Consider the following 19,127-nt stretch of genomic DNA (forward strand, 5'->3'; position numbering starts at 1 on the left):
GCCTCCGCACCCACAGGAGAAGGAGGAGAGGGCAGCGCAAAGCCGGCCATTCAGCGCGTTCAAGCACCCCGCTGTGAAGGTTAACCACCCACACCACGGCAGACCTTGGCTCAGTGGACGCGCCCCCTCCTCGGGGCAGCGCATTCATTTTTCTTCCCAAAGACGTGTGTACAGAATATTTGCCAAAGCCTCAGGAGGCCTGGGTGAGGGTGGAGAATAACCCACCTAATGTATGAGGAGACTGCTTTGGAACAAACTGTTCACTGCCTCTGGGCACCGCAGTGAAGCTTTTAGGCGAAAACTACAAGATGTATTATTCTGAACATGAACACGTCATCACTGGTGGAGACTTTTCTGCCACCGTGGCCTGTTCAAATAGGCTGAACACAAACAGCTGCCTTTCTGTCTAATGGATATGAGGAGAACCAACTCTGCACAGAAATAGATTCCTTTTAATACTTAACACATATTAAAGAAAAGGAAGCTGGTGGCTTTAGAATGGTTTCATCACACACATCTTCACCATAGAAGATATTTGGCTCAAATTATCTCAATTAAATATTAACAATGAGGACATGGTTCATTAATTATGTCAAGAAGGTTTTTATTTACTGGTGTATAAATATTGTTCCACAGCTCCTGTGAGACCACAGTACAGTAACGGCAGGAATATAAGTAACACCTCTGTATTCTGTGAATGTCAACAGTTCACATTCAGACAGTCAAAGTTAAAGGCTTGTACAGTACATAGGCAGCTTCCACACATCTGATCTCTTAAAGAGTCCAAACATACATGTTACAGTGTGTGAAGGTACAATATCATTAGCTTTCTTTCTGTGTGCGTCCTTTAATCTGCGCAGCATGTGTGAAGTGTTGACTCCAGGCCTCTAGGTGCTGTTTGCCTGCTCCTGTTCAAACAGAGCCATGGCTAGATGTGAGCGTGACCCTAGACCTTCCAGGTTGCTGAGCACACAACGGTGGTAGATATCCTCGCTGAAACGCGGGTTGCACATTCGCCGTACATATTTCTGGATGAGCGCCGGCTCCACCGCTCTGAACACGTGCAGGCCAGAGTAGCGGACAAAGATGTCGTACACGTCCATGCTCTCCAGCAGCTCCTCGTTGTCCAAGATGTCGGCGGCCATCTTGGTCCGCGCTGTCATGTAGTCGGCGTTGTAGAAGCAGGCCTCGTCGAAGATGTGACGGTCAAAGTGGCCGTCTCGCAGCGACTCCGAGGCGAAAGAGGAGGAGGCAGCGGAGGGCTGCTGGTCGCGGTACATGACAGCAGGGCTGTACTCCTGGAAGTGGATGGGGAAGAAGACCTGCCAGTTGCTGATGGCATTCATTCTACAGCGGTTTAAGAACTCGGAATTGACCTCTGTCCAAACACTGGCGAGAAAGAACAGCGTGTCCACTGGGTGCTTCTTGGAGATGATGTCCATCAGCTTCACCTGAGAGGGCACCTCCGTCTTCACGCTGATCCAGGGGATCTTCACGTCTCCGTAGCGTTTCTCCACCTCCCCGATCATGGCTTTGATGCCTGCGAACACGTCAGTCTGGCTGACTCGCTGTGCATCAAACGGATCGTATATGAACAGAAATGTGAGTAAAACGTTATCGTGGGTGTCTAGAGTGTTCATCACATACACGTCAAGGAAGTTGCTAACATAGTCCTGTTCCTGGGCAGTGACAGGGAGGATGACCTGCACCCGTGTTGCCTCAGTCACATAAGGCATGGGGATAATCTCAACTGCACTTAGAGGTCGCAACAGGTTGACCCGCTTTGCAATGACCTGACTGTGGCCTTTCTGGGTGTAGGCCTCCAGCGCCAGATCCAGCATGTACTCCATTCCGCGCGTGGGATCGAAGCGCCGGTAGCCGTTGAGCAGCCGCCGTTTACGGAAGCGTAGCTGTGGCTGGTAGAGCTTGTTCAGGCGCTCCACCGCAATCTCCAGAACCGCATTTACATCAGTGCGGTCGGCCCCTTTAATCTCACACTTCGGAGAGCTGTCGACGCACGTGTAAATATGCTCCTCTGTGAAGTACTCCCAGTTTATGACCTCAAAACGGACTTTTGGTTTGAAGGGAGGGTTGATTCCGATGGGCCACGTCACACCAGCCTTGCCCTCTGGTGTCAGGTCGCTCAGGTTGTTGATCTGCATCTGATATGTACACAAAAAAAAACATTCAAAGGTTCAAAATGACAACGACGTTTGATTGCTCTGTGGTGTAAGGTGTACTTAAAGTTGAGTCAAAACATTCCTAATGAACTGTCAGTAGTAGGTATTTGAACAGCATAACAAGGCTGCTGAGGGAAATCAGAATAGGATGACAGTGGAATGTGGCACTTCAAGTCCTAGCATAACACCTGATCCCTTGTCTCGCTCGCTGACATATATAAATATTAGAGTATCAGTCACCACAGTTTAGACTAAGGGTGGGGTAAAATACAGAAAAAACTGAATGTCTTTACACACTACTCATCATCCTGGTAAATGATTGACTGGGGTCCCATTACATGAGAGTTATGAAAACCATGAAGTGTTGTAGATGTTTATAGGTGTGAAAAATCTAGTATTACAAACCTGCAACTGCTGGATCTGCAGGTAGGTCCATTCCAGCTCAATCTGGCTAAAGCGCTTGTGCAGGCGATACATGAGATTTGGTTCTGATACAGGATGAACTGTGAAGGCGTTTTTAAACTCTGCACTGTCTTCTCGCTCTGGATCGGCATTTTTCCCAAGCTCAAAGTAATAGTAGGTCATCCCCTGTGAACCACACAAATACAGCAGCTAAGATAAGAAATGTCTGCCTCAGAAGAGAAAATTCAGGCTTCGTCTTGTACCTGGTGCACCTCCACACAGCTGAGACCCAGGTAGTCAATAATGCATCGTCCCAGCCACTCATCAGGTCTCACGCTGAGAATGTCATTACGGCAGGTGTCAAGATGAGGCTGCAGTCGGGCCAGCAGACTACGAGACAGCAGGTAGCCATAACCCCCATGACAGTACCGTGCCTTCTCCTCCCCGCCAATGAACTCCTCCGCCCTGCCCATATACAGATCCTGGCCTGCGCTGAGGTGGCCCACCAGCTCCGAGAGGCGATCTGCTTGCATGTAAGTGTCATCTTGGGCTAACAAGAACCAGTCGTAGTCCGAGCCGTAGTGCTGGTGGAGGTGACGCACTGTCTCGTACATTAGCCACACCGGGCGGTCGTCGCCGTGTGCCACTACAGTCATGCCATGAGGCACCTTGGGGCTGCGTAAGCCTGTGAAGAAGAAAGTGCGGTGGAAATGATGGGCAACTGTGCGGTTTACCGCCACAGCCAGCGTGTTCAGAGTTGCCCGAGAGGTCAGCACGCCCACCAGCAGTCGCTCCCTGATGCCCAGCTCAGTGTGGATATATCGAGTTCTGGAGAAGTGAATCAAGGTAGAAAGGGAACATCAGGTGATATAATACATCCTACAGTAGTAGTATGAGACAGAAGATAAAGACACTTTACCCAAAAATCACCTCACCTCAACACAAGGCTTATAGAGCAATAAAAAGATGAAACGGTTGGTCTTCTCCAGACTTGTACTCATTTGGGTAAACAGGTCTAATGTAACAATAATCTATAGGGCAGCAATAGAGCTGATCCCTCTCAGGGCACTTAGATTGCTGCAGAGTAGATTTAAATTTAAGCCTATTAAAACAATTGTAAAGCCTTTGGAATCAAACTGTCTCATGCTCATTAAACCAAATCCTGCCAGATATAAAGTAATGTGATGAGGTGCTTCTTTAACAAAGCCGCCTTCGTATTCAGGGGAAACCCTTAATACTCATTGTTTGCAGGAAGCTGTATTACACACAAATCATCACAGCATCTAATGTGGTTAAAGTCAAGACAACATGACTGCAAATTAAATGAAATGCTCAACTTTCACACTCACCTGAGGACTTTTTTGTGTGGCTTGTTCGGATCTTTGTGATATGGCACTATACGTGGCTGGAAGTCATCGTCTCCCACTCCGACCCTCGAGTCCCTATTGGACTCTCTTATGCCCAGGAAAAGCCTGCCGTTTCCCAGTCCATCCCCACAGGAGTCATCACTGTCCCCTTGTGTCCAGGACACCATCAAAAGACTGAGACTGAATCCCAGGGACAGCCCGAGGATGAGGGGTAACGCAGGCCTGAACAGAGCCAGCAACGAGGAAAGACGCATGTCTGCCAGCTGTGAGTTACACTTGAGGAAAAACGCTGCTACTCTACAGAGCATTGAACATGTGCCAGGTCTCCTCCCCATGTGCCTGTGCACATTTTAGTCAAAGCAATGTGATAAACCTGACACAATAGTGACCCAACATTGTCACCTTAGTTTAGTTGGTCAATGTGTAATATAGTCGTTATTACGTATCTAATATTAGTTTAATAGTATATTCAATCGAGGCCACCTGGAACTGCAAATTGCAACATTTCCTAATATAAAAACTTTAGTTATAGTCTCAAATTCGGCTGGACCTAAGTGTAACGTTGTAGCCACCTTTATAAGTTGCTTTTCTAGTTGGTCCAAGAAAAGCAACTTAAAATTACTATAACTATAATAATACAATAAAATTAAAATAGACTCAGTTGCTGTCTAAAATCTCAACAGAACCTGCTGTGTTAAATACACCGTTACGCTCCAGAGGCACTGCTTTGTAAATTAGCTTAACTAATTTCGGCTACGGTTAATGCTAATAGCTAGCGTTCCGATCTAAGATCCGCTAACTAATGTACGACAGACTCTTAGGTGTCACCTCATAAAGATGACAATTTGACTTCAGTAGCTAAACATGTCAGACGAAAACGACAAAGAAGCGAGCTCCTCAGACATGATAACAGCATCAATGCTAAATGTCGGGGGGAGCGAGCCTAAACATCAAAGACTAGCTAGCGTTAACTAGCTAGCATCGCGTCCGTGGCTTCAGCGCAGACACGTCGTCCAGCTCCTCGGTGCATGTTCGCTGACCTGACCGCACACGTCCCATCGTTCAGTTAAAAAGCCTTCCAACGCAGCCGCACGCAACGTCCATTTTCGCCAGTTTCCTAGAAAACTGAGTGCCACACACGCACAAAGTGGAAAGCCCCCCCTCCCTCTCACATCGTTTTTTTCGCCCGTACCATCAGTTCACCGCAGCATCATCACCTCCTTCCCTCACTCCTCCCCAAACACAGATCAACTGGCCCGCGATCAGCTTTACTTATGTGATGTTTATCAACATTTATTAATTCTGCAGGAACGTGTGAATTTATGAGAGGGTTGTTGAACTTTGGCGCCATGATTTAATTCCATTAGCAAATGGACCTTTGACTTGAACCTATATGTGAAATAGATATCAGTGCAATACATCGCATTATGATTTCCAAATAGCAAAATGTGTAAAGTGACGGTGAGTGTAGTGCTGTAAGTTGATTTAGCGTAAGTTTCCATTTTAATTGCCTGTTTGCATTAGCATTAATGTGCAGCACCTGTGTCCACAATGGCGTGTTACCTTGTACATTAGTATCACTGCAGTAATTGTTTATTTATGACAATTAGAAGTTTCACTCTCATTTCGTTTAATTGTTTTTTTTACTACATATTTCCATTACTTAAATGTTGTACAGCACTGTAGCTCGTTCATATGTGTTAGGTTTTTTCAATAGTTGTCTATTTAACCAACTATCGCATCATTACTTGAGTATATCGACGTTTTCGTGCGGACGCGGTAAAAGGGGACGTTCGTTTCTTGTCGCCGCCCTTCCTGCCCATATATGGGCCGTGTGGCGGTTTTGGCGAGCGGCTACATCCACCCGGCGAAAAGTGAGCACGAGACGTTGGTGTGCTCCAGACGACTGTAATTCATTATCTAGGTAGGGTACCTGTTTTTGTTGTCTGACACTTCAGTATGTAATTGTTGTCATATCAGTGTTTCTAACCGAGGATATAAATGTTTATTTAAACCGTTAACAGGCTGCGTTTAGAGACTACCGTTGCTCATTTGGGCCTCTCGTCGTTAGCATTAGCGGCTCAGGCCTGTCAATTGTGTTTCGTTAGCTTAGCTGGCTAACGTGGTAACCGGACAGTTTGTAAAATTGATGGTTTGTCTCGTATCTTCAACACATGGGGCTTAACGCGACATCCTTGTTGTTTGAGTAATTTAACCGGTTTGTCATTTGACGTGGTTTAATTCGCCGTTAATGTTTAACCAGGTAGAGTTAGCAGCTAACAGCTGGGCCGGCGATGTTCGTGTTAAGAGCCCAACGTGCAAGCAGGTGGGGTTGAGGGGAACCGAAATGCGGCCCTGGTTCCCGTTACCACCATCTTCGTCTTTGCCGCTGGTCGTGTCTCTAATGACGTAGACTCGTTTTTCCCCACCAGCTGTAAATTGAAGCTAGACCGGAACGTTTTTCAAGCCGCTATGCCGGCGAGCGTGCTGCTCCCTACGCCATTCTCTGGAAGTGATTAGTCATTTACCCTGATTCCTAATCTGTTCACATTTGGCTGGTTCTATGAAACTATTTTAAAACTGCCATGTTCTTGAACTGATCTCTTTTGGTATAGTAATGTTTTTTTTTTGTTGTTTCAACTGTATTTGGCAGAAACGTTTAATTGTTGAATTTTCCCCCTTTCTTTGAATAGCTTTGTACAACCATGCCATCCGACTTGGCCAAGAAAAAGGCAGCAAAGAAGAAGGAGGCTGCCAAGGCCCGCCAGCGCAGCAAGAAACCTGATGAGGTAAACGAGGAGACTGAACAGGAGACCCAGCAAAATGGAGCTGGCAGCAATGGTAAGAGAAACGGCTGGTTAGAGAAAGCTAGTCTGGTATCAGCATCTTCTGTAGGCTGTACACTTGCATCATCCTCAAGGTTTGTGTTGCCTGTTGCACCGACAAGATTTTGTTTTGACAGGTGTTGATAGTTTGACAAAGGAACTTGATGAGTTTGAGCTTGCGAAGACGGAGGCACGAGCTGTGACGGGCGTTCTTGCCTCGCACCCCAACAGTACTGATGTCCACATTAGCAGCCTGTCTCTTACCTTCCATGGTCAGGAGCTGCTAGCAGACACTAGTCTGGAGCTCAACTCTGGCAGACGCTATGGTCTCATTGGCCTTAATGGCACAGGCAAGTTGTTGTTTCTATGTAAGATTGATGTTTTTTGTCTTTTTGTTATCTTAAATACCTCATGCAATTGTTGTTGCTGCTTTGGGACTTGATTACAAGGTCTTGTAGCAATATCTGGTTTGATAGTGGGGTTTTTTTTGCATCTCAGAATTATATATTTTCTTCTCCCTCTGACAGGTAAATCTATGCTGCTGTCAGCTATTGGGCATCGCGAGATTCCCATTCCAGAGCACATAGATATTTACCACTTGACCCGGGAGATGGCCCCCAGTGAGAAGACGGCTCTGCAGTGTGTCATGGAGGTTGATGAACAGAGAATTATGCTGGAGAAAGAAGCAGAGAGGCTTGCTCATGAGGACTGTAAGTTGTTGAGAGATGCAATTTTTAGTACATCAGATGCTTGGCTTATATAGTTTTAGATAGATGGATAGATATAATAATGAATGTCTTCCATTTTCTACTGCATAGCTGAGTGTGAGAAGTTGATGGAGCTGTATGAACGCCTGGAGGAGCTTGATGCAGACAAGGCAGAGATGCGAGCCTCTCGGATCCTTAACGGTTTGGGTTTTACCTCTGCTATGCAGCAGAAGAAACTGAAGGACTTCAGTGGAGGATGGAGGATGCGTGTGGCTCTCGCAAGGTAAAGTTAGTATGACTCTAGACAAGTTGCCAAGTGAAGCAACTGTGTGTGTATATAAAGCACGTCTGTTGCTGTGCACCTAGTTTGAAAACTGAAGGTTGTCTTTAACAGTAATACTTAATGGAGAAGTACCTTATATTTGACTACATTCTGTGACTTGTGACTGTCATGGATGAGTGGACAATTGGCTTTAGATTCGAGACACAAGAGTGACACGAAGCGTTGAAAACTACAGGTTCAATGTACAATTTTAACAGCCACCTGTTATGTTTGCAGAGCCCTGTTTATCAAGCCCTTCATGTTGTTGCTAGATGAACCCACAAACCACTTGGACCTTGATGCTTGTGTATGGCTGGAAGAGGAGCTCAAGTCGTAAGTCAGGCATTAGTCATTACCAATAGTTCTATCTCACGTATCTCAAATATGTATATTGATTATGCTGGTGCTTCTCAGGTTCAAGCGAATTCTTGTACTCATCTCACATTCTCAAGACTTCCTAAATGGTGTGTGCACAAACATCATCCACCTCCATCAGAGAAAACTGAAGTACTACACGGTAAGAACATTTGGCTCAAACCACTGCGGTTGCTTGCCTGAAAAGTGCTGGCTTAGCATCCCTTGGAAGGCGTTCTAAGTATCTTGACTGGATTATGTTATCTCAGAATGCTAAATAAGGCTCCTAGGGGTAGGCTGCCAGCTAATTATGTGCCTGTTGGATGATCGTGCAAATCTATTTTTATGTTTAGGGCAACTATGACCAGTATGTGAAGACCAGAGAGGAGCTGGAAGAGAACCAGATGAAGCGTTTCAACTGGGAACAGGACCAGATAGCACACATGAAGGTACAGGATGGCGTTGACCTGTGTTTGACCAGTTTAAGTTCTTGCTGCAGGATTCCAATGTCCAGAGGTAATGGGGGGTCACGGTGTGTGTGTTTTTTCTCCCCCTTCATAAATGAAATTACATGTCAGTGTTTATAGTGAAACTTTGCAGTTATAATTGATAAATATATGGACATGCTGTCACTTAACTTTTATTGTTTATGCCCATCTATCCCCCTAGAATTACATAGCCAGATTTGGTCATGGCTCAGCAAAACTGGCACGACAGGCCCAGAGCAAAGAGAAGACACTGCAGAAGATGGTGGCATCAGGCTTGACTGAAAAAGTTGTGAATGACAAGGTGCTAATACTTAATAGTCTAAACCACTGTTGAGCTCTGATGGGCCCCAGTAGTTTGTCCTATAAAGAAGGGGTTTGATGTCGTACTAATGTCTATCTTTGTTCCCACAGACTCTGTCATTTTATTTTCCTCCCTGTGGGAAGATTCCTCCTCCTGTTATCATGGTTCAGAATGTGAGCTTCAAGTACAGTGACAACACGGTGAGTATAGTCAATATTGCAGTTTTGAAAGTTTTGTTCACAGGATTTATTCACTAATTGTTTTGTTTTTATTTTAGCCACACATATATAAAAATCTGGAATTTGGTATTGACTTGGATACACGAGTGGCTCTGGTGGGTCCTAATGGAGCCGGGAAGTCTACGCTGCTGAAGCTGTTGATGGGAGAGGTAGATACAGAGCAGCTCAATGTGTTTACATTCTCAGTCCAGTCTCTAAAACTTCAACCTTTTTTTCTTTGTAGCTCCTACCCACCGATGGCATGATCCGCAAACATTCTCATGTCAAGATTGGCAGGTATCACCAGGTAAAGGATTGCATGTGTTAATATTATAAAATCTTTTTCTTAAATGTACTAAAAGCACACAATACCTTCTGCAAATGTATTTCCAATAAAATGTCTCCTATGCGCGCACTTTTTATTGCAGCATCTTACAGAACAACTGGAGCTGGACCTGTCTCCTTTGGAGTACATGATGAAATGTTTCCCTGAAATCAAAGAAAAGGAGGAGATGAGGAAGATTATTGGTCGCTACGGTTTGACGGGAAAACAACAGGTACATCTAGGATACGTTCTCCATAATGGAAATATAGCAATGTGTAAAACTGATTTCAATTTCAACAACTTATGTAGGTTGTCACACTGATTAAACACCTGAAATGTCTTCTAGGTCAGTCCAATCAGAAACCTATCAGATGGCCAGAAATGCAGAGTATGTTTTGCTTGGCTGGCCTGGCAGAACCCTCACATGTTGTTCCTTGATGAGCCCACCAATCACCTGGATATCGAAACTATTGATGCACTGGCTGATGCAGTAAACGAGTTTGAAGGTGGCATGATGCTGGTTAGCCATGACTTTAGGCTAATTCAACAGGTATGTTGTGATTTTATGTATTAATCGGAGTTTGAAACGAAAAGTTGCAACTGTCACATTAGAATAAATTTTCTTTTCTCAGGTGGCTCAAGAGATCTGGGTGTGTGAGAATCAAACCATCACAAAGTGGAATAGGGACATCCTGGCATATAAGGAGCACTTAAAATCAAAAATTGAAAAGCAGCAAGCGCATGATATCTAAAACATCACCCACTCCTTTATCTTGCATCATGGATTTGATCTGATGACTCCTGAAAACATGAGCAGTATTTGCAACGCAGGAAATATCTAGAACACAAACGATCTCTTATGCATCTTATTGGACTCGTCTCTTGTACACGTATTTTCATTTTCGTTCGACAATGCTGAACTCAACTTAGTTCCATCCACCCTGCACTTGGCTGGTTCACCTCAAAAGCATCTCGGTGCATTTTGGAATGCATTCCATTGTGCAGTTTTCTTTCTTTTTTTTTTCATTTCTCAGATTATCAGATTATTCAGCTTTTATGTCATTTTATGATATTTAATAGGTGACATCTTTTCTGTGAGCATTTCTGCCTTATTCAACAATGTAATGCAATAAAGGTTTGTCTGAAGAAATGGAACAACGCAGTGCTTGCACTGAGGAAACTTTATTCTTTTAAATGTAATCAACATGCTGTCAAACGAGTTTTAGGGAAAATAAACTATTTTACATCTCTGTAAACAAAAGGAAAGTGTTTAGAAGACATCGCTTTGGATTCTGGCTTGTGCTGCATAGATGATTACATTACAGCCACATTAAGTATGCTTTAGTTCACCCAAATAAAATGGCTGAGACGTCACAAAACAATAGTGTTGCTCTACTTAACGTTACTAAGACAACTTGTAAATTAAGTTTCACATCTCCAGGATGTATAACTTGGGTGATATCATGCATTAGATACGGGGCATCTCAAATCCTACAGCCACCATCTGTTGGCATTGAAAAGCCTGATCTTTGCACAGGAAGAAACACCTGAATCTTTGAAGTCTTTAATAATGCAGGCAAATGCGTGCACACGTGATTTAAGTTGATCTGCACATATGGTAGTGTCCTTCAACTCACCACCTTAAATTAATGAAACTAAAACCAAATGCCACCTGTATGTTTTCTCTTATTAAAAAAAATGTTATCTTGGTAGGTAACTGTGATCTTATTGACTAATACTAATAGCCTGGAGTTGAGCCTGAGCCTGAGATGAACTTCTGTTTCACCTTGCTAATGTTGTGAATGTAAAGACATTTTTCTACTGGTTCCAATGTCACATGGTCAGATTAACATGTAACCCAAACATTCAATGTTTGAATTGGCAATTTTCAATTAAAATACTAGAATGGCTGTCAGTCATCATAGTCCCCATACATGCTGTTAGTAGTTATATTTTAAAAATTTCTGACAGCTGACTACACAATTTTCAAGCAGGAGAAATATTCTCTCCATAAAAGGTTGCACATGAAGCTCAGGTGGGAGTATCCTGCAGTGAATGTGAGTAAATACTGATTGTTTCTATATATGTAAACATTTTTAGTGGCCTAGTTGCTTAACAAGATGCTCCTCTTACAGTTTCATAGTAGCATGTGACTGACTGATTAGTTGCACTAGCTAAACTGAGGAGTGTTTTGAGTTACTGAGTTTCTAAGAACCTGGTGGCAGCATGTTCCAAGGGCTAAAGCGGGTCAGCAGCAGGAGTGGGAGGCATGTTCAGGTACAGTATTTGTTTTTTAGCTGGGGGTGCTGATGCTCATTGGGCTTCCCACTCCTCATCGGACACCTCATCAGGAGGAATAGAGCGAGTGTGGCTGGCCCTGATGCTGCCGATGTTCGTAAGCGGGAGGAGGCTGGCAATGCCCATCAGAGTCACTCCAGTGCCGTCCAGGTTTACCTGAGCCAGATGCATGGGTTTCAGGAACTTCAGACCTGAGGCAAAAAGGGTAAAAGCCACATTCACTGCCATTAACTATGCAAAGAGAATATTCCATGTGTATGTCAGTAGAAAAGTAGGAGGCCTTACCATGATCTGTGATCCGCGTGCGGCTGAGATTAAGTTTAAGAAGCTGACTGCAGAGGACCACACCTCTCCTCACCACTGTGTCTCCCACCCGAGTGCTGGCTAACCCCAAAACCTTTAAAAAAAATCAGATCAAATTCCACATGGATATTTTAGTGACTTTTAAAAAAAGTAGCACATGTTTGCTCCAGTCATGAGCGCTCACCTGAAGATGTGGCAGACAGGTGATGAGTGCTGCCACTCCTCTGCTGGTAACGGCTGTTCGGTCCAAACACAGATCCTGCAGCTCCTGCAGGCCACGCAGAGAGGGTAGCCCTGCATCTGTCACCTGAGTATTACTGAGCGACAGCTTCTTCAACCTACACACAACAGGGTCATCAATAACTCACATGCTCAAATGCATTTTACTCTATGGTAGAACAGGTGACAGAATGACCTGGTCATCGTGGCAAGATGTTGAACTCCCTGGTCTGTGACTTGTGTATAGTCTGTCAAGTCAAGCTCTAGGAGCAAAGACAGAGCAGACAGAAATGACAGCCCACTGTCATTTACAGAGTGGCGTCCAGGGAGGGTGAGGTGAGTCAGCTTCAGACCTGGATAGAAAGCGGAAATCCCACTAATAGTCTGAACAACTAGTCTTAATCTTTCCACTCATTTCTGATTGTTGGGTTATGGTTACAGACCTGAAATACTCTGCAAGGCGTGATTGCCGTCGGCTATGGGAATTCCTGCCAAACTCAGTGATGAGAGTGCGGGGAGCGTAGCGAGGTGCTTCAGCGACTCCTCTCTGACAACTGTCCCATCCAGGTTGAGAGTCTGTAAGCTGGACAACTGTGCCAAAGCTGACAAATCCTCGACCTGGAAACATACATGGGAGGACCTGATCCATAAATTGATATTATAACCAGCTGACACTCAGTCACTGAAAAACCTGTAGTGGTAGAGCACCTTAGTCTGCTTGATGCTAAGCAGTCGCAGCTGTGGTACACAGGCAGGAAGGACAACCAGTGTTGCTTCAGTCACTGCTGTCTGGTTCAGGCTGAGCTGAGACAGGCAGGATGGAGCCGACTGAAGATACAGAACCATCCCAGAATCCGTCACTTTGGTCTGGTCCAGAGACAGGAAGCACAGGCTCTTCAAACCTTTGTAACACAGACAGAAAAAACTGTGCTGGTAAAGTGGTGATACATAATCTTTTACACAGTCTGAGAGTTGTTTAAAAGTTAGACCTGTGATATGCTGCAGGCAGGAGTCAGTCAGTTTGCTACAGGAAGCAAGGTTGAGGTGCTGGAGTTTCACCAGGCTGGACAGAATTGATAAACCAGAGTCTAGAAAGAAAGAGTTGATTTGAAGATTTAGAAATTCAGATTTAAAAACATATTCTGAAACATCATTCTAGAAAGTACATGGTAGGATAAAATTACCAGTGATGAGAGGCGAATTCACCAGACTCAGATGCTTCAGCGCTGTAAAGGCCCTTAACTGCCGCAGGAGTTCATTGGTGGAGTAAGGATAGCAGTTCAGAACAAACTTCTGTAAAGGGCAACCGAAGAAAAGCTCCAAGGTACGAGGACGTAGCAGCCTCTCACGAACCATATGGCTGAGCAAAAGCTCTGCCAGCTCTGGAGTCAGGCCGGCCAGACTGCTGCTGTATTGCATGCTGGGAGCTGAGACAGAAGAGTGAGGATTGACCGAAGTGAGCAAACAAAGCAGTGAGAGAGGAACTGAGCAATTGAAAAGCCTTTTTTAAATGACTCACCAGTCATGAGGTGGACTGTTGCACGGGTAGCCAAGGCACATAAGGATGACACGCTGGGTGTCCTGAAGGGTCTTTTAGGTGGTGATGGCTGGCCCTGCGAAGCACGGGCATCTTCTTCCTGTGCTGCTCTTTGGAGACGCTCCACTGCCGCCTGACCCGCAGCTACTGGTGCCACACGACCTTCGGCATCCTCAGGCTCTGCTGGGTCCTCCGCTGGAGCCTCCCTGAAACACACATCACTCGAAGGTTTCTCGAGTAGCTTAGATTTATATTAGCAAATGCTTTCATTGGATTCAACAGATGTTTCCCAACCTGACTGTGGCACCTACCTGAGTCGATTGCCTTGTTCTGGCCAGTGGTGCCTGGGTTCAAATGCTCCGCGAATCCTGTTCTCAGGAAAGAAAGGCAGCCTCTGCATTCCTGCGAAAATTACAACAATAATCTGTAAGAGTTTTATGCCATCATAGAGCACACAGTTGTATTAAAACCTAACCATGAATTGTATAAACACGTTAGTACAAAATCCTTTAGTTTCCCTGTCTTTACAAGGGGAAAAACATTCCACACCTCTGATCAGCATATTTTGTTCTGGTTGTCTGATTTTGATTTGAAAAAGCTCCTCTCCCTGTCAGGTCTTTTGTATATTCAGACATGACATGTTTAGGGACCCCTGTTCCTACTGGAGGAGCTCAGCAGTTCTTACCATCTGTACTGAATTTATGTTAAACAGAAAAGGCATTCACTTACTGCACGGTGCATATTTCATAATCCTAATCTGTTTTATATAATGCCACATTTTACTGGATAATTCAGTCTATGGATGAGCACTGGACTTTACAGTATGAAACACTGGGGGAATGATGGGAGAATCAAAGTTACTCTACTAGCAGCAAGCAAGCGCCCACATCCAATCCGTTTCTGACATGAGGTTCTACTAGAATATTAACAAATAAAAAAGAGGGGGAAGGAAATTTAAAGGAGCCAGCACCATTCAGCAAGTAAGGTGGTTCTTCCTCTCCTTCTTGTTCCTCATCAACTTCTATTTCAGCTGCATCCTCAGCCTCACCCGGAACCAGCCTCTGGCCACGTCCTGTTGAGAAGGAATGATATGGGTTAAATGAGCTGGTAACTATGAGAAGAGTAAATAGAAACCTCCAAATCTAGTCTCCATAAACAGCATTTATAACATGACTCATACTCAAAGTTAAAAGCATATGCATAAACCTTTATTAACCATTATTGCCAACACATTTTAAAATCACAGAACATTTCCACTTCATTCTTAAACACAACAAGCAAGCAAACAAACAAATGAATTTACCCCAGAGGTGCAACGGGCCTGGCAGTGGATGACCACCTCTTGGGATCCCGGCATTATTCACCGCCTCTTCCCATAGCTGATTAGGTAGTGGAGGGGGTAGACGCTCCTGCTCTCCTGCCTCCTCCAGGAAAGGGATACGAGGATGTGGTGGCACCAAACATGGAGATGGCTCATTATGTTCTGTTGATGGTGGTTCTGCAGGACTCTGTGGATCCTGAGGTGTCTCTGGAGGGGTGGTCTGAATACACAGTGCAGCATTAGGTGTGAGGCCCAGAGAGTGCAGTGAGCAAGCGAACTCTGCCTCCCCAAAGCGTTTCCGGGGAAAACCCTGAAGTAGGGAAAAGGACGGTAGGGAGGGGTAGCGTCTGGTGATGTGCTCCACGACGCTACGCAAGGGGGCGTCCGCTGGGAAGCGTTCACGCATTGACTCACCCGATGGCAGCCGAATCTGCAGCACAACACAAAAACAACTCTGTGATTTGACTGTTTATCATTCACATAATCTGAAGTTGAGGTTCCTCACAGTCTCACCATAAGAATGCAGTTGTTATCCACATTTGTTTGAGTCTTTCCTCCAAGCTTCTGCCCTTGACTGCTAGGAGGAGATGCCTCTTTAACGCTGCCGGACTGATTCTTTTCCTGCAAGGTCTTCCGATCCTCAGCTATCCGCTTTAACACCAATTCACGCTCCTGTCAGGACAGACACGATGTTCAATTCTTAGATTATGACTCTTAATCACTCAAAAGATTAGGTTTTCTGTGTGATAACAAAAAAGCTTGTTCAGCTAAATGAGAACATTTTAGTTCCACTTCAAATTCTTCTTTTGGAGCTGCTGACCTGTTTCTTTTGTCTTCTCTCTGCTCTGGCTTCCTGAGCAACTCGTTGTCTTTCTTGCTCTGCAAAGTCGCTCTTGTCTTGTTTGATGCGTGACTCAACTGGTATTGGTTCTGGAGACAGGTTGCGTGATTGTGATGGTTTCAGCACTAATGAAGGACATGCTGTCAGAAAAAGTCAAAAACAATCTAAGGAGATAATTTTGCACCCAAACATCATGTCCTTTAGATTGCATTAAACTGATGCTGTTGAAAAACAGTCTAAATATCTGTATAACATTTTAATACTACACTGGCAAATAACTGATATATACTCAACATTCTTTTGTCCTATACCTCTGGTTTCACCGGGAGACGTATGTAACTTTGAAGAGCTTGCTGCTTCTTTTGGGGGATTGAAAGCAGAAATTGCTGTTTCAGCTGGCTGTGATGAGTGTTTGACCAACGTGTGTCGTGGATATGGACCCTGTAAGAGCCTATCAACAGATGAGACAGGAACACAGCTTTAGCTCAAAGCACTCATCTCATAGAAACTGAAGAGACTGAACAGTGCTGGGTCAACTCACCACTCAGCAGCCTCTGACACAGAAAAATGGCCAGCCTGCACAGCCGCCTGGATCTGATCCTCTGTGAAACCCATCTCACGGAGGACGAGGAACAGCTCCCCAATAGTCTGCAACATTTTGATCCAATACATATTACCGAGAAGTCAAAACAAGAGTAGACCAAACAAACTTTATGGCTGTTGCTCCTTATCAGTGACAGCACAAACAAAAAGCCTGTCAGGCTCAGAATGTCATGAGAACACACCAGGAACTGAACTTTTAATGTTACCTAAAGTAATTATAAATAGAGATTCTTTATTATTACAATATTATTACAGTTTTCAATTGTACTAACTTTAATTAAGAAGTAGCCTTTGAACTGACTATAACTATTTGATTATCTCTACTCTAGTGTTCTACAGGTACTGTATTAAGGTACATTTACTTTCATGTTAATCTGAATCACAGAGCACTAACTAGATGAAAGATTACATTTCTCTAAGCTGTGTTTTGATACTCTGTGTGCAGTTATATCGTTTTTTAATTACTGTGTGTTTTAGGCCGTTGTTAATTCCTGGTATGTAGCCATTTCAGCTGTGACCATATATTTACCTGTGCTCTTGCCTTTGTTCGTTGTTACTAATATGTTACAAAGCTAATAGGTCCATAGCTTTGTCCTGTGTACGCACCAAATTAGAGCTCATGCTTTTGCCGTAAAAATAATAATAATAAAACTGAGTTTGTTTAAACGTCAGTTACAGTACGTCTGCATTTCTCTTTGTTTGTCCTTCAGTCAGTCTGACCCGGACTGACTCTTTAGTACTAAAATATTGTTAGTTCGTGAAGTTTTCAGTACCCTAGTATATTAGCATACTTGATATATACATGCATTAATTCTCAACACAGTCGGTTTATATTAAAAAAAAAATAGCAAGCTAGCCTGCAGCTAACGCTCTGCATGTTGTTGTGCCTTTGGTTACAGTGAAGACTGTCAACTAACACCGTTAGCTCGAGGCTAACAGTTACCTGTCGAGGCTAACGCAGATAGCAAGCTGACATTTTTTGGCGAATCTAACAGTGTCATGTTAAAGGCAGGTATGTCGTTTACGGCTTACCGGAGGGGCGGCAGAACTCATGGTGTTGTTTCAACGTTACTGTGGAAAAACAAAATGAAGCTGACGATATTTTGTAACTTTGCTGACTTCCTGGTTGGTTGTGCAGCTCAGACTGCTATGCTAGCCACAGTGACCTCCCCCTCGTTGATTTGGAGAGTGACAAGATAACAACAAATAATCAGCCAATCACTGTCGAGAGATTTTTAACGATTAGAAATCCAGTTGGCTGTTCAGTGATTGACTGGTTCACAGTCCAACCGCTGCCAAGACAATAACCTTGACCAAATATATCGGTTTAAGCTGAAGTTTTAGTGTTGTTTTGTTACAGTTAAGGAATAAAATCTACATGACAATGCACAAAACAATGAGGGAAGGCTATATTAAAACATTTAATAACGATAACTTCTGGTTTCATTAGCACTGAGTAGCCACTAGAGAGCACTGTCACTCTCTGTGGGTTTGCTGATTTGACCTTTTGCACTCTGCACATAAACTTAGCAAACTGTTAAGTATTTATATGTGGCAACACTAATAAAACATAAGGTTTTAGCACCTCAAAGCAAATTAAAACGTCTTTTACAAGTAAAGACAAACACCAAAAATATACACTTATAACGTCATACAACATCATACAAATGGCAGTAAACAGAATAAAACCCATTTTCCTCCAGTTTGCTTAAGGTTTCCATCATAAAACATATATTGCATATTACAGATCCCAGGGAATTTTGCCTCTTAATTGTGCTTTAAATATCTTGATATTTAAACATTAGATATTTCAGCATTTCATTAATTCCTTCCCACAACCATCCCTTGCAAACATTTTATGTTATGTGTAGCTCCTCTTACTACATGTCTGTCTACCTGATGTTTTCCAAGAACTAAAGCCATACAAAGAAAATGCTGCATTGACAAACTCTTTGATCGCTGACTTCAAACACTCTGGAGCGCATCAAAAACAATGGCTGGTGAAACATGACGTGATACAACCAACCAACTAAATGCATCAAAATCAGCCAGCGTGCATATATGTCATTTCCTCATGTTGTACAACAATAATACAATAAGAAACATATCAGCAAGGTATATCAGCACTACAAAAGCTCCCATGAGCAAAGTAGAGAGAAGAGAGATAAACAGTGTCATTAAGTGAGATAAGGTCCTGTTTAGTTGCTACTGAACAGAGAGTAGTACAGTAAGTGGATTTCACAAGTAAAGAGGTGTTTAATTAAATATTCAGCCTTTTCCTGATTAGTGTGCTACAATATTTATTTAGTGGCCACCTCATTAGGTCCACCCGTTCAATCTCATTAAATCCAATACAGCATCTCAATTATTAATTTATATAATTTAAATACTGATAAAATGTGTCATTTATCATTGGAAATGTCAGAGAAAAGTGAGAATGTAGGATAACTAGGCCATACAGGCGGAGCCTTACTGGAGAGCATTATATTACACACTTTTTAACGTTTTGGCCACCA

General features: G+C 43.7%; 3 protein-coding genes across 8 annotated transcripts; 1 reads left to right on the forward strand and 2 right to left on the reverse strand.

Annotated features, from left to right (window-relative positions):
* Positions 1–587: 587 nt before the first annotated feature.
* chpf2 (chondroitin polymerizing factor 2) lies at positions 588–5,131 on the reverse strand. Of its 5 annotated transcripts, none has more exons than XM_055507756.1 (5): positions 4,990–5,112; positions 3,932–4,171; positions 2,846–3,410; positions 2,586–2,768; positions 588–2,162 (listed from the first exon to the last, which is right to left on the reverse strand). In XM_055507756.1, exons 2-5 carry the CDS (start codon positions 4,114–4,116, stop codon positions 888–890), a joined length of 2,208 nt encoding a protein of 735 aa, XP_055363731.1. In that variant the 5' UTR covers positions 4,117–4,171; positions 4,990–5,112; the 3' UTR covers positions 588–887. The 5 variants fall into 5 exon arrangements, with proteins under 5 accessions (XP_055363731.1, XP_029004435.1, XP_055363732.1 ...); XM_029148602.2 differs by lacking the exon at positions 4,990–5,112 and having other exon boundaries at positions 2,846–3,267; positions 3,365–3,410; positions 3,932–4,026; XM_055507757.1 differs by having other exon boundaries at positions 2,846–3,267; positions 3,932–5,131.
* A 584-nt stretch (positions 5,132–5,715) lies between these two features.
* Positions 5,716–10,647, forward strand: abcf2b (ATP-binding cassette, sub-family F (GCN20), member 2b). Its single transcript, XM_029147835.3, has 15 exons — positions 5,716–5,873; positions 6,643–6,790; positions 6,912–7,124; positions 7,302–7,484; positions 7,593–7,764; positions 8,041–8,136; positions 8,218–8,320; positions 8,511–8,606; positions 8,827–8,946; positions 9,057–9,146; positions 9,224–9,334; positions 9,409–9,471; positions 9,593–9,721; positions 9,836–10,039; positions 10,122–10,647. Exons 2-15 carry the CDS (start codon positions 6,655–6,657, stop codon positions 10,239–10,241), a joined length of 1,836 nt encoding a protein of 611 aa, XP_029003668.1. The 5' UTR covers positions 5,716–5,873; positions 6,643–6,654; the 3' UTR covers positions 10,242–10,647.
* On the reverse strand, positions 10,495–17,802 carry si:ch73-173p19.1 (uncharacterized). Of its 2 annotated transcripts, none has more exons than XM_029147834.3 (17): positions 17,644–17,802; positions 16,550–16,656; positions 16,320–16,459; positions 15,988–16,133; positions 15,681–15,839; positions 15,150–15,597; positions 14,817–14,918; positions 14,158–14,248; positions 13,829–14,052; positions 13,494–13,736; positions 13,299–13,397; positions 13,018–13,211; positions 12,753–12,927; positions 12,506–12,662; positions 12,275–12,428; positions 12,073–12,184; positions 10,495–11,978 (listed from the first exon to the last, which is right to left on the reverse strand). In XM_029147834.3, the coding sequence occupies exons 1-17, from the start codon at positions 17,662–17,664 to the stop codon at positions 11,803–11,805; spliced, it is 2,748 nt and encodes a 915-aa protein (XP_029003667.1). In that variant the 5' UTR covers positions 17,665–17,802; the 3' UTR covers positions 10,495–11,802. The 2 variants fall into 2 exon arrangements, with proteins under 2 accessions (XP_029003667.1, XP_029003666.1); XM_029147833.3 differs by having other exon boundaries at positions 15,988–16,148.
* Positions 17,803–19,127: the final 1,325 nt, after the last annotated feature.

Source organism: Betta splendens, chromosome 4, assembly GCF_900634795.4.
Source record: "Betta splendens chromosome 4, fBetSpl5.4, whole genome shotgun sequence".
Taxonomy (NCBI): domain Eukaryota; kingdom Metazoa; phylum Chordata; class Actinopteri; order Anabantiformes; family Osphronemidae; genus Betta; species Betta splendens.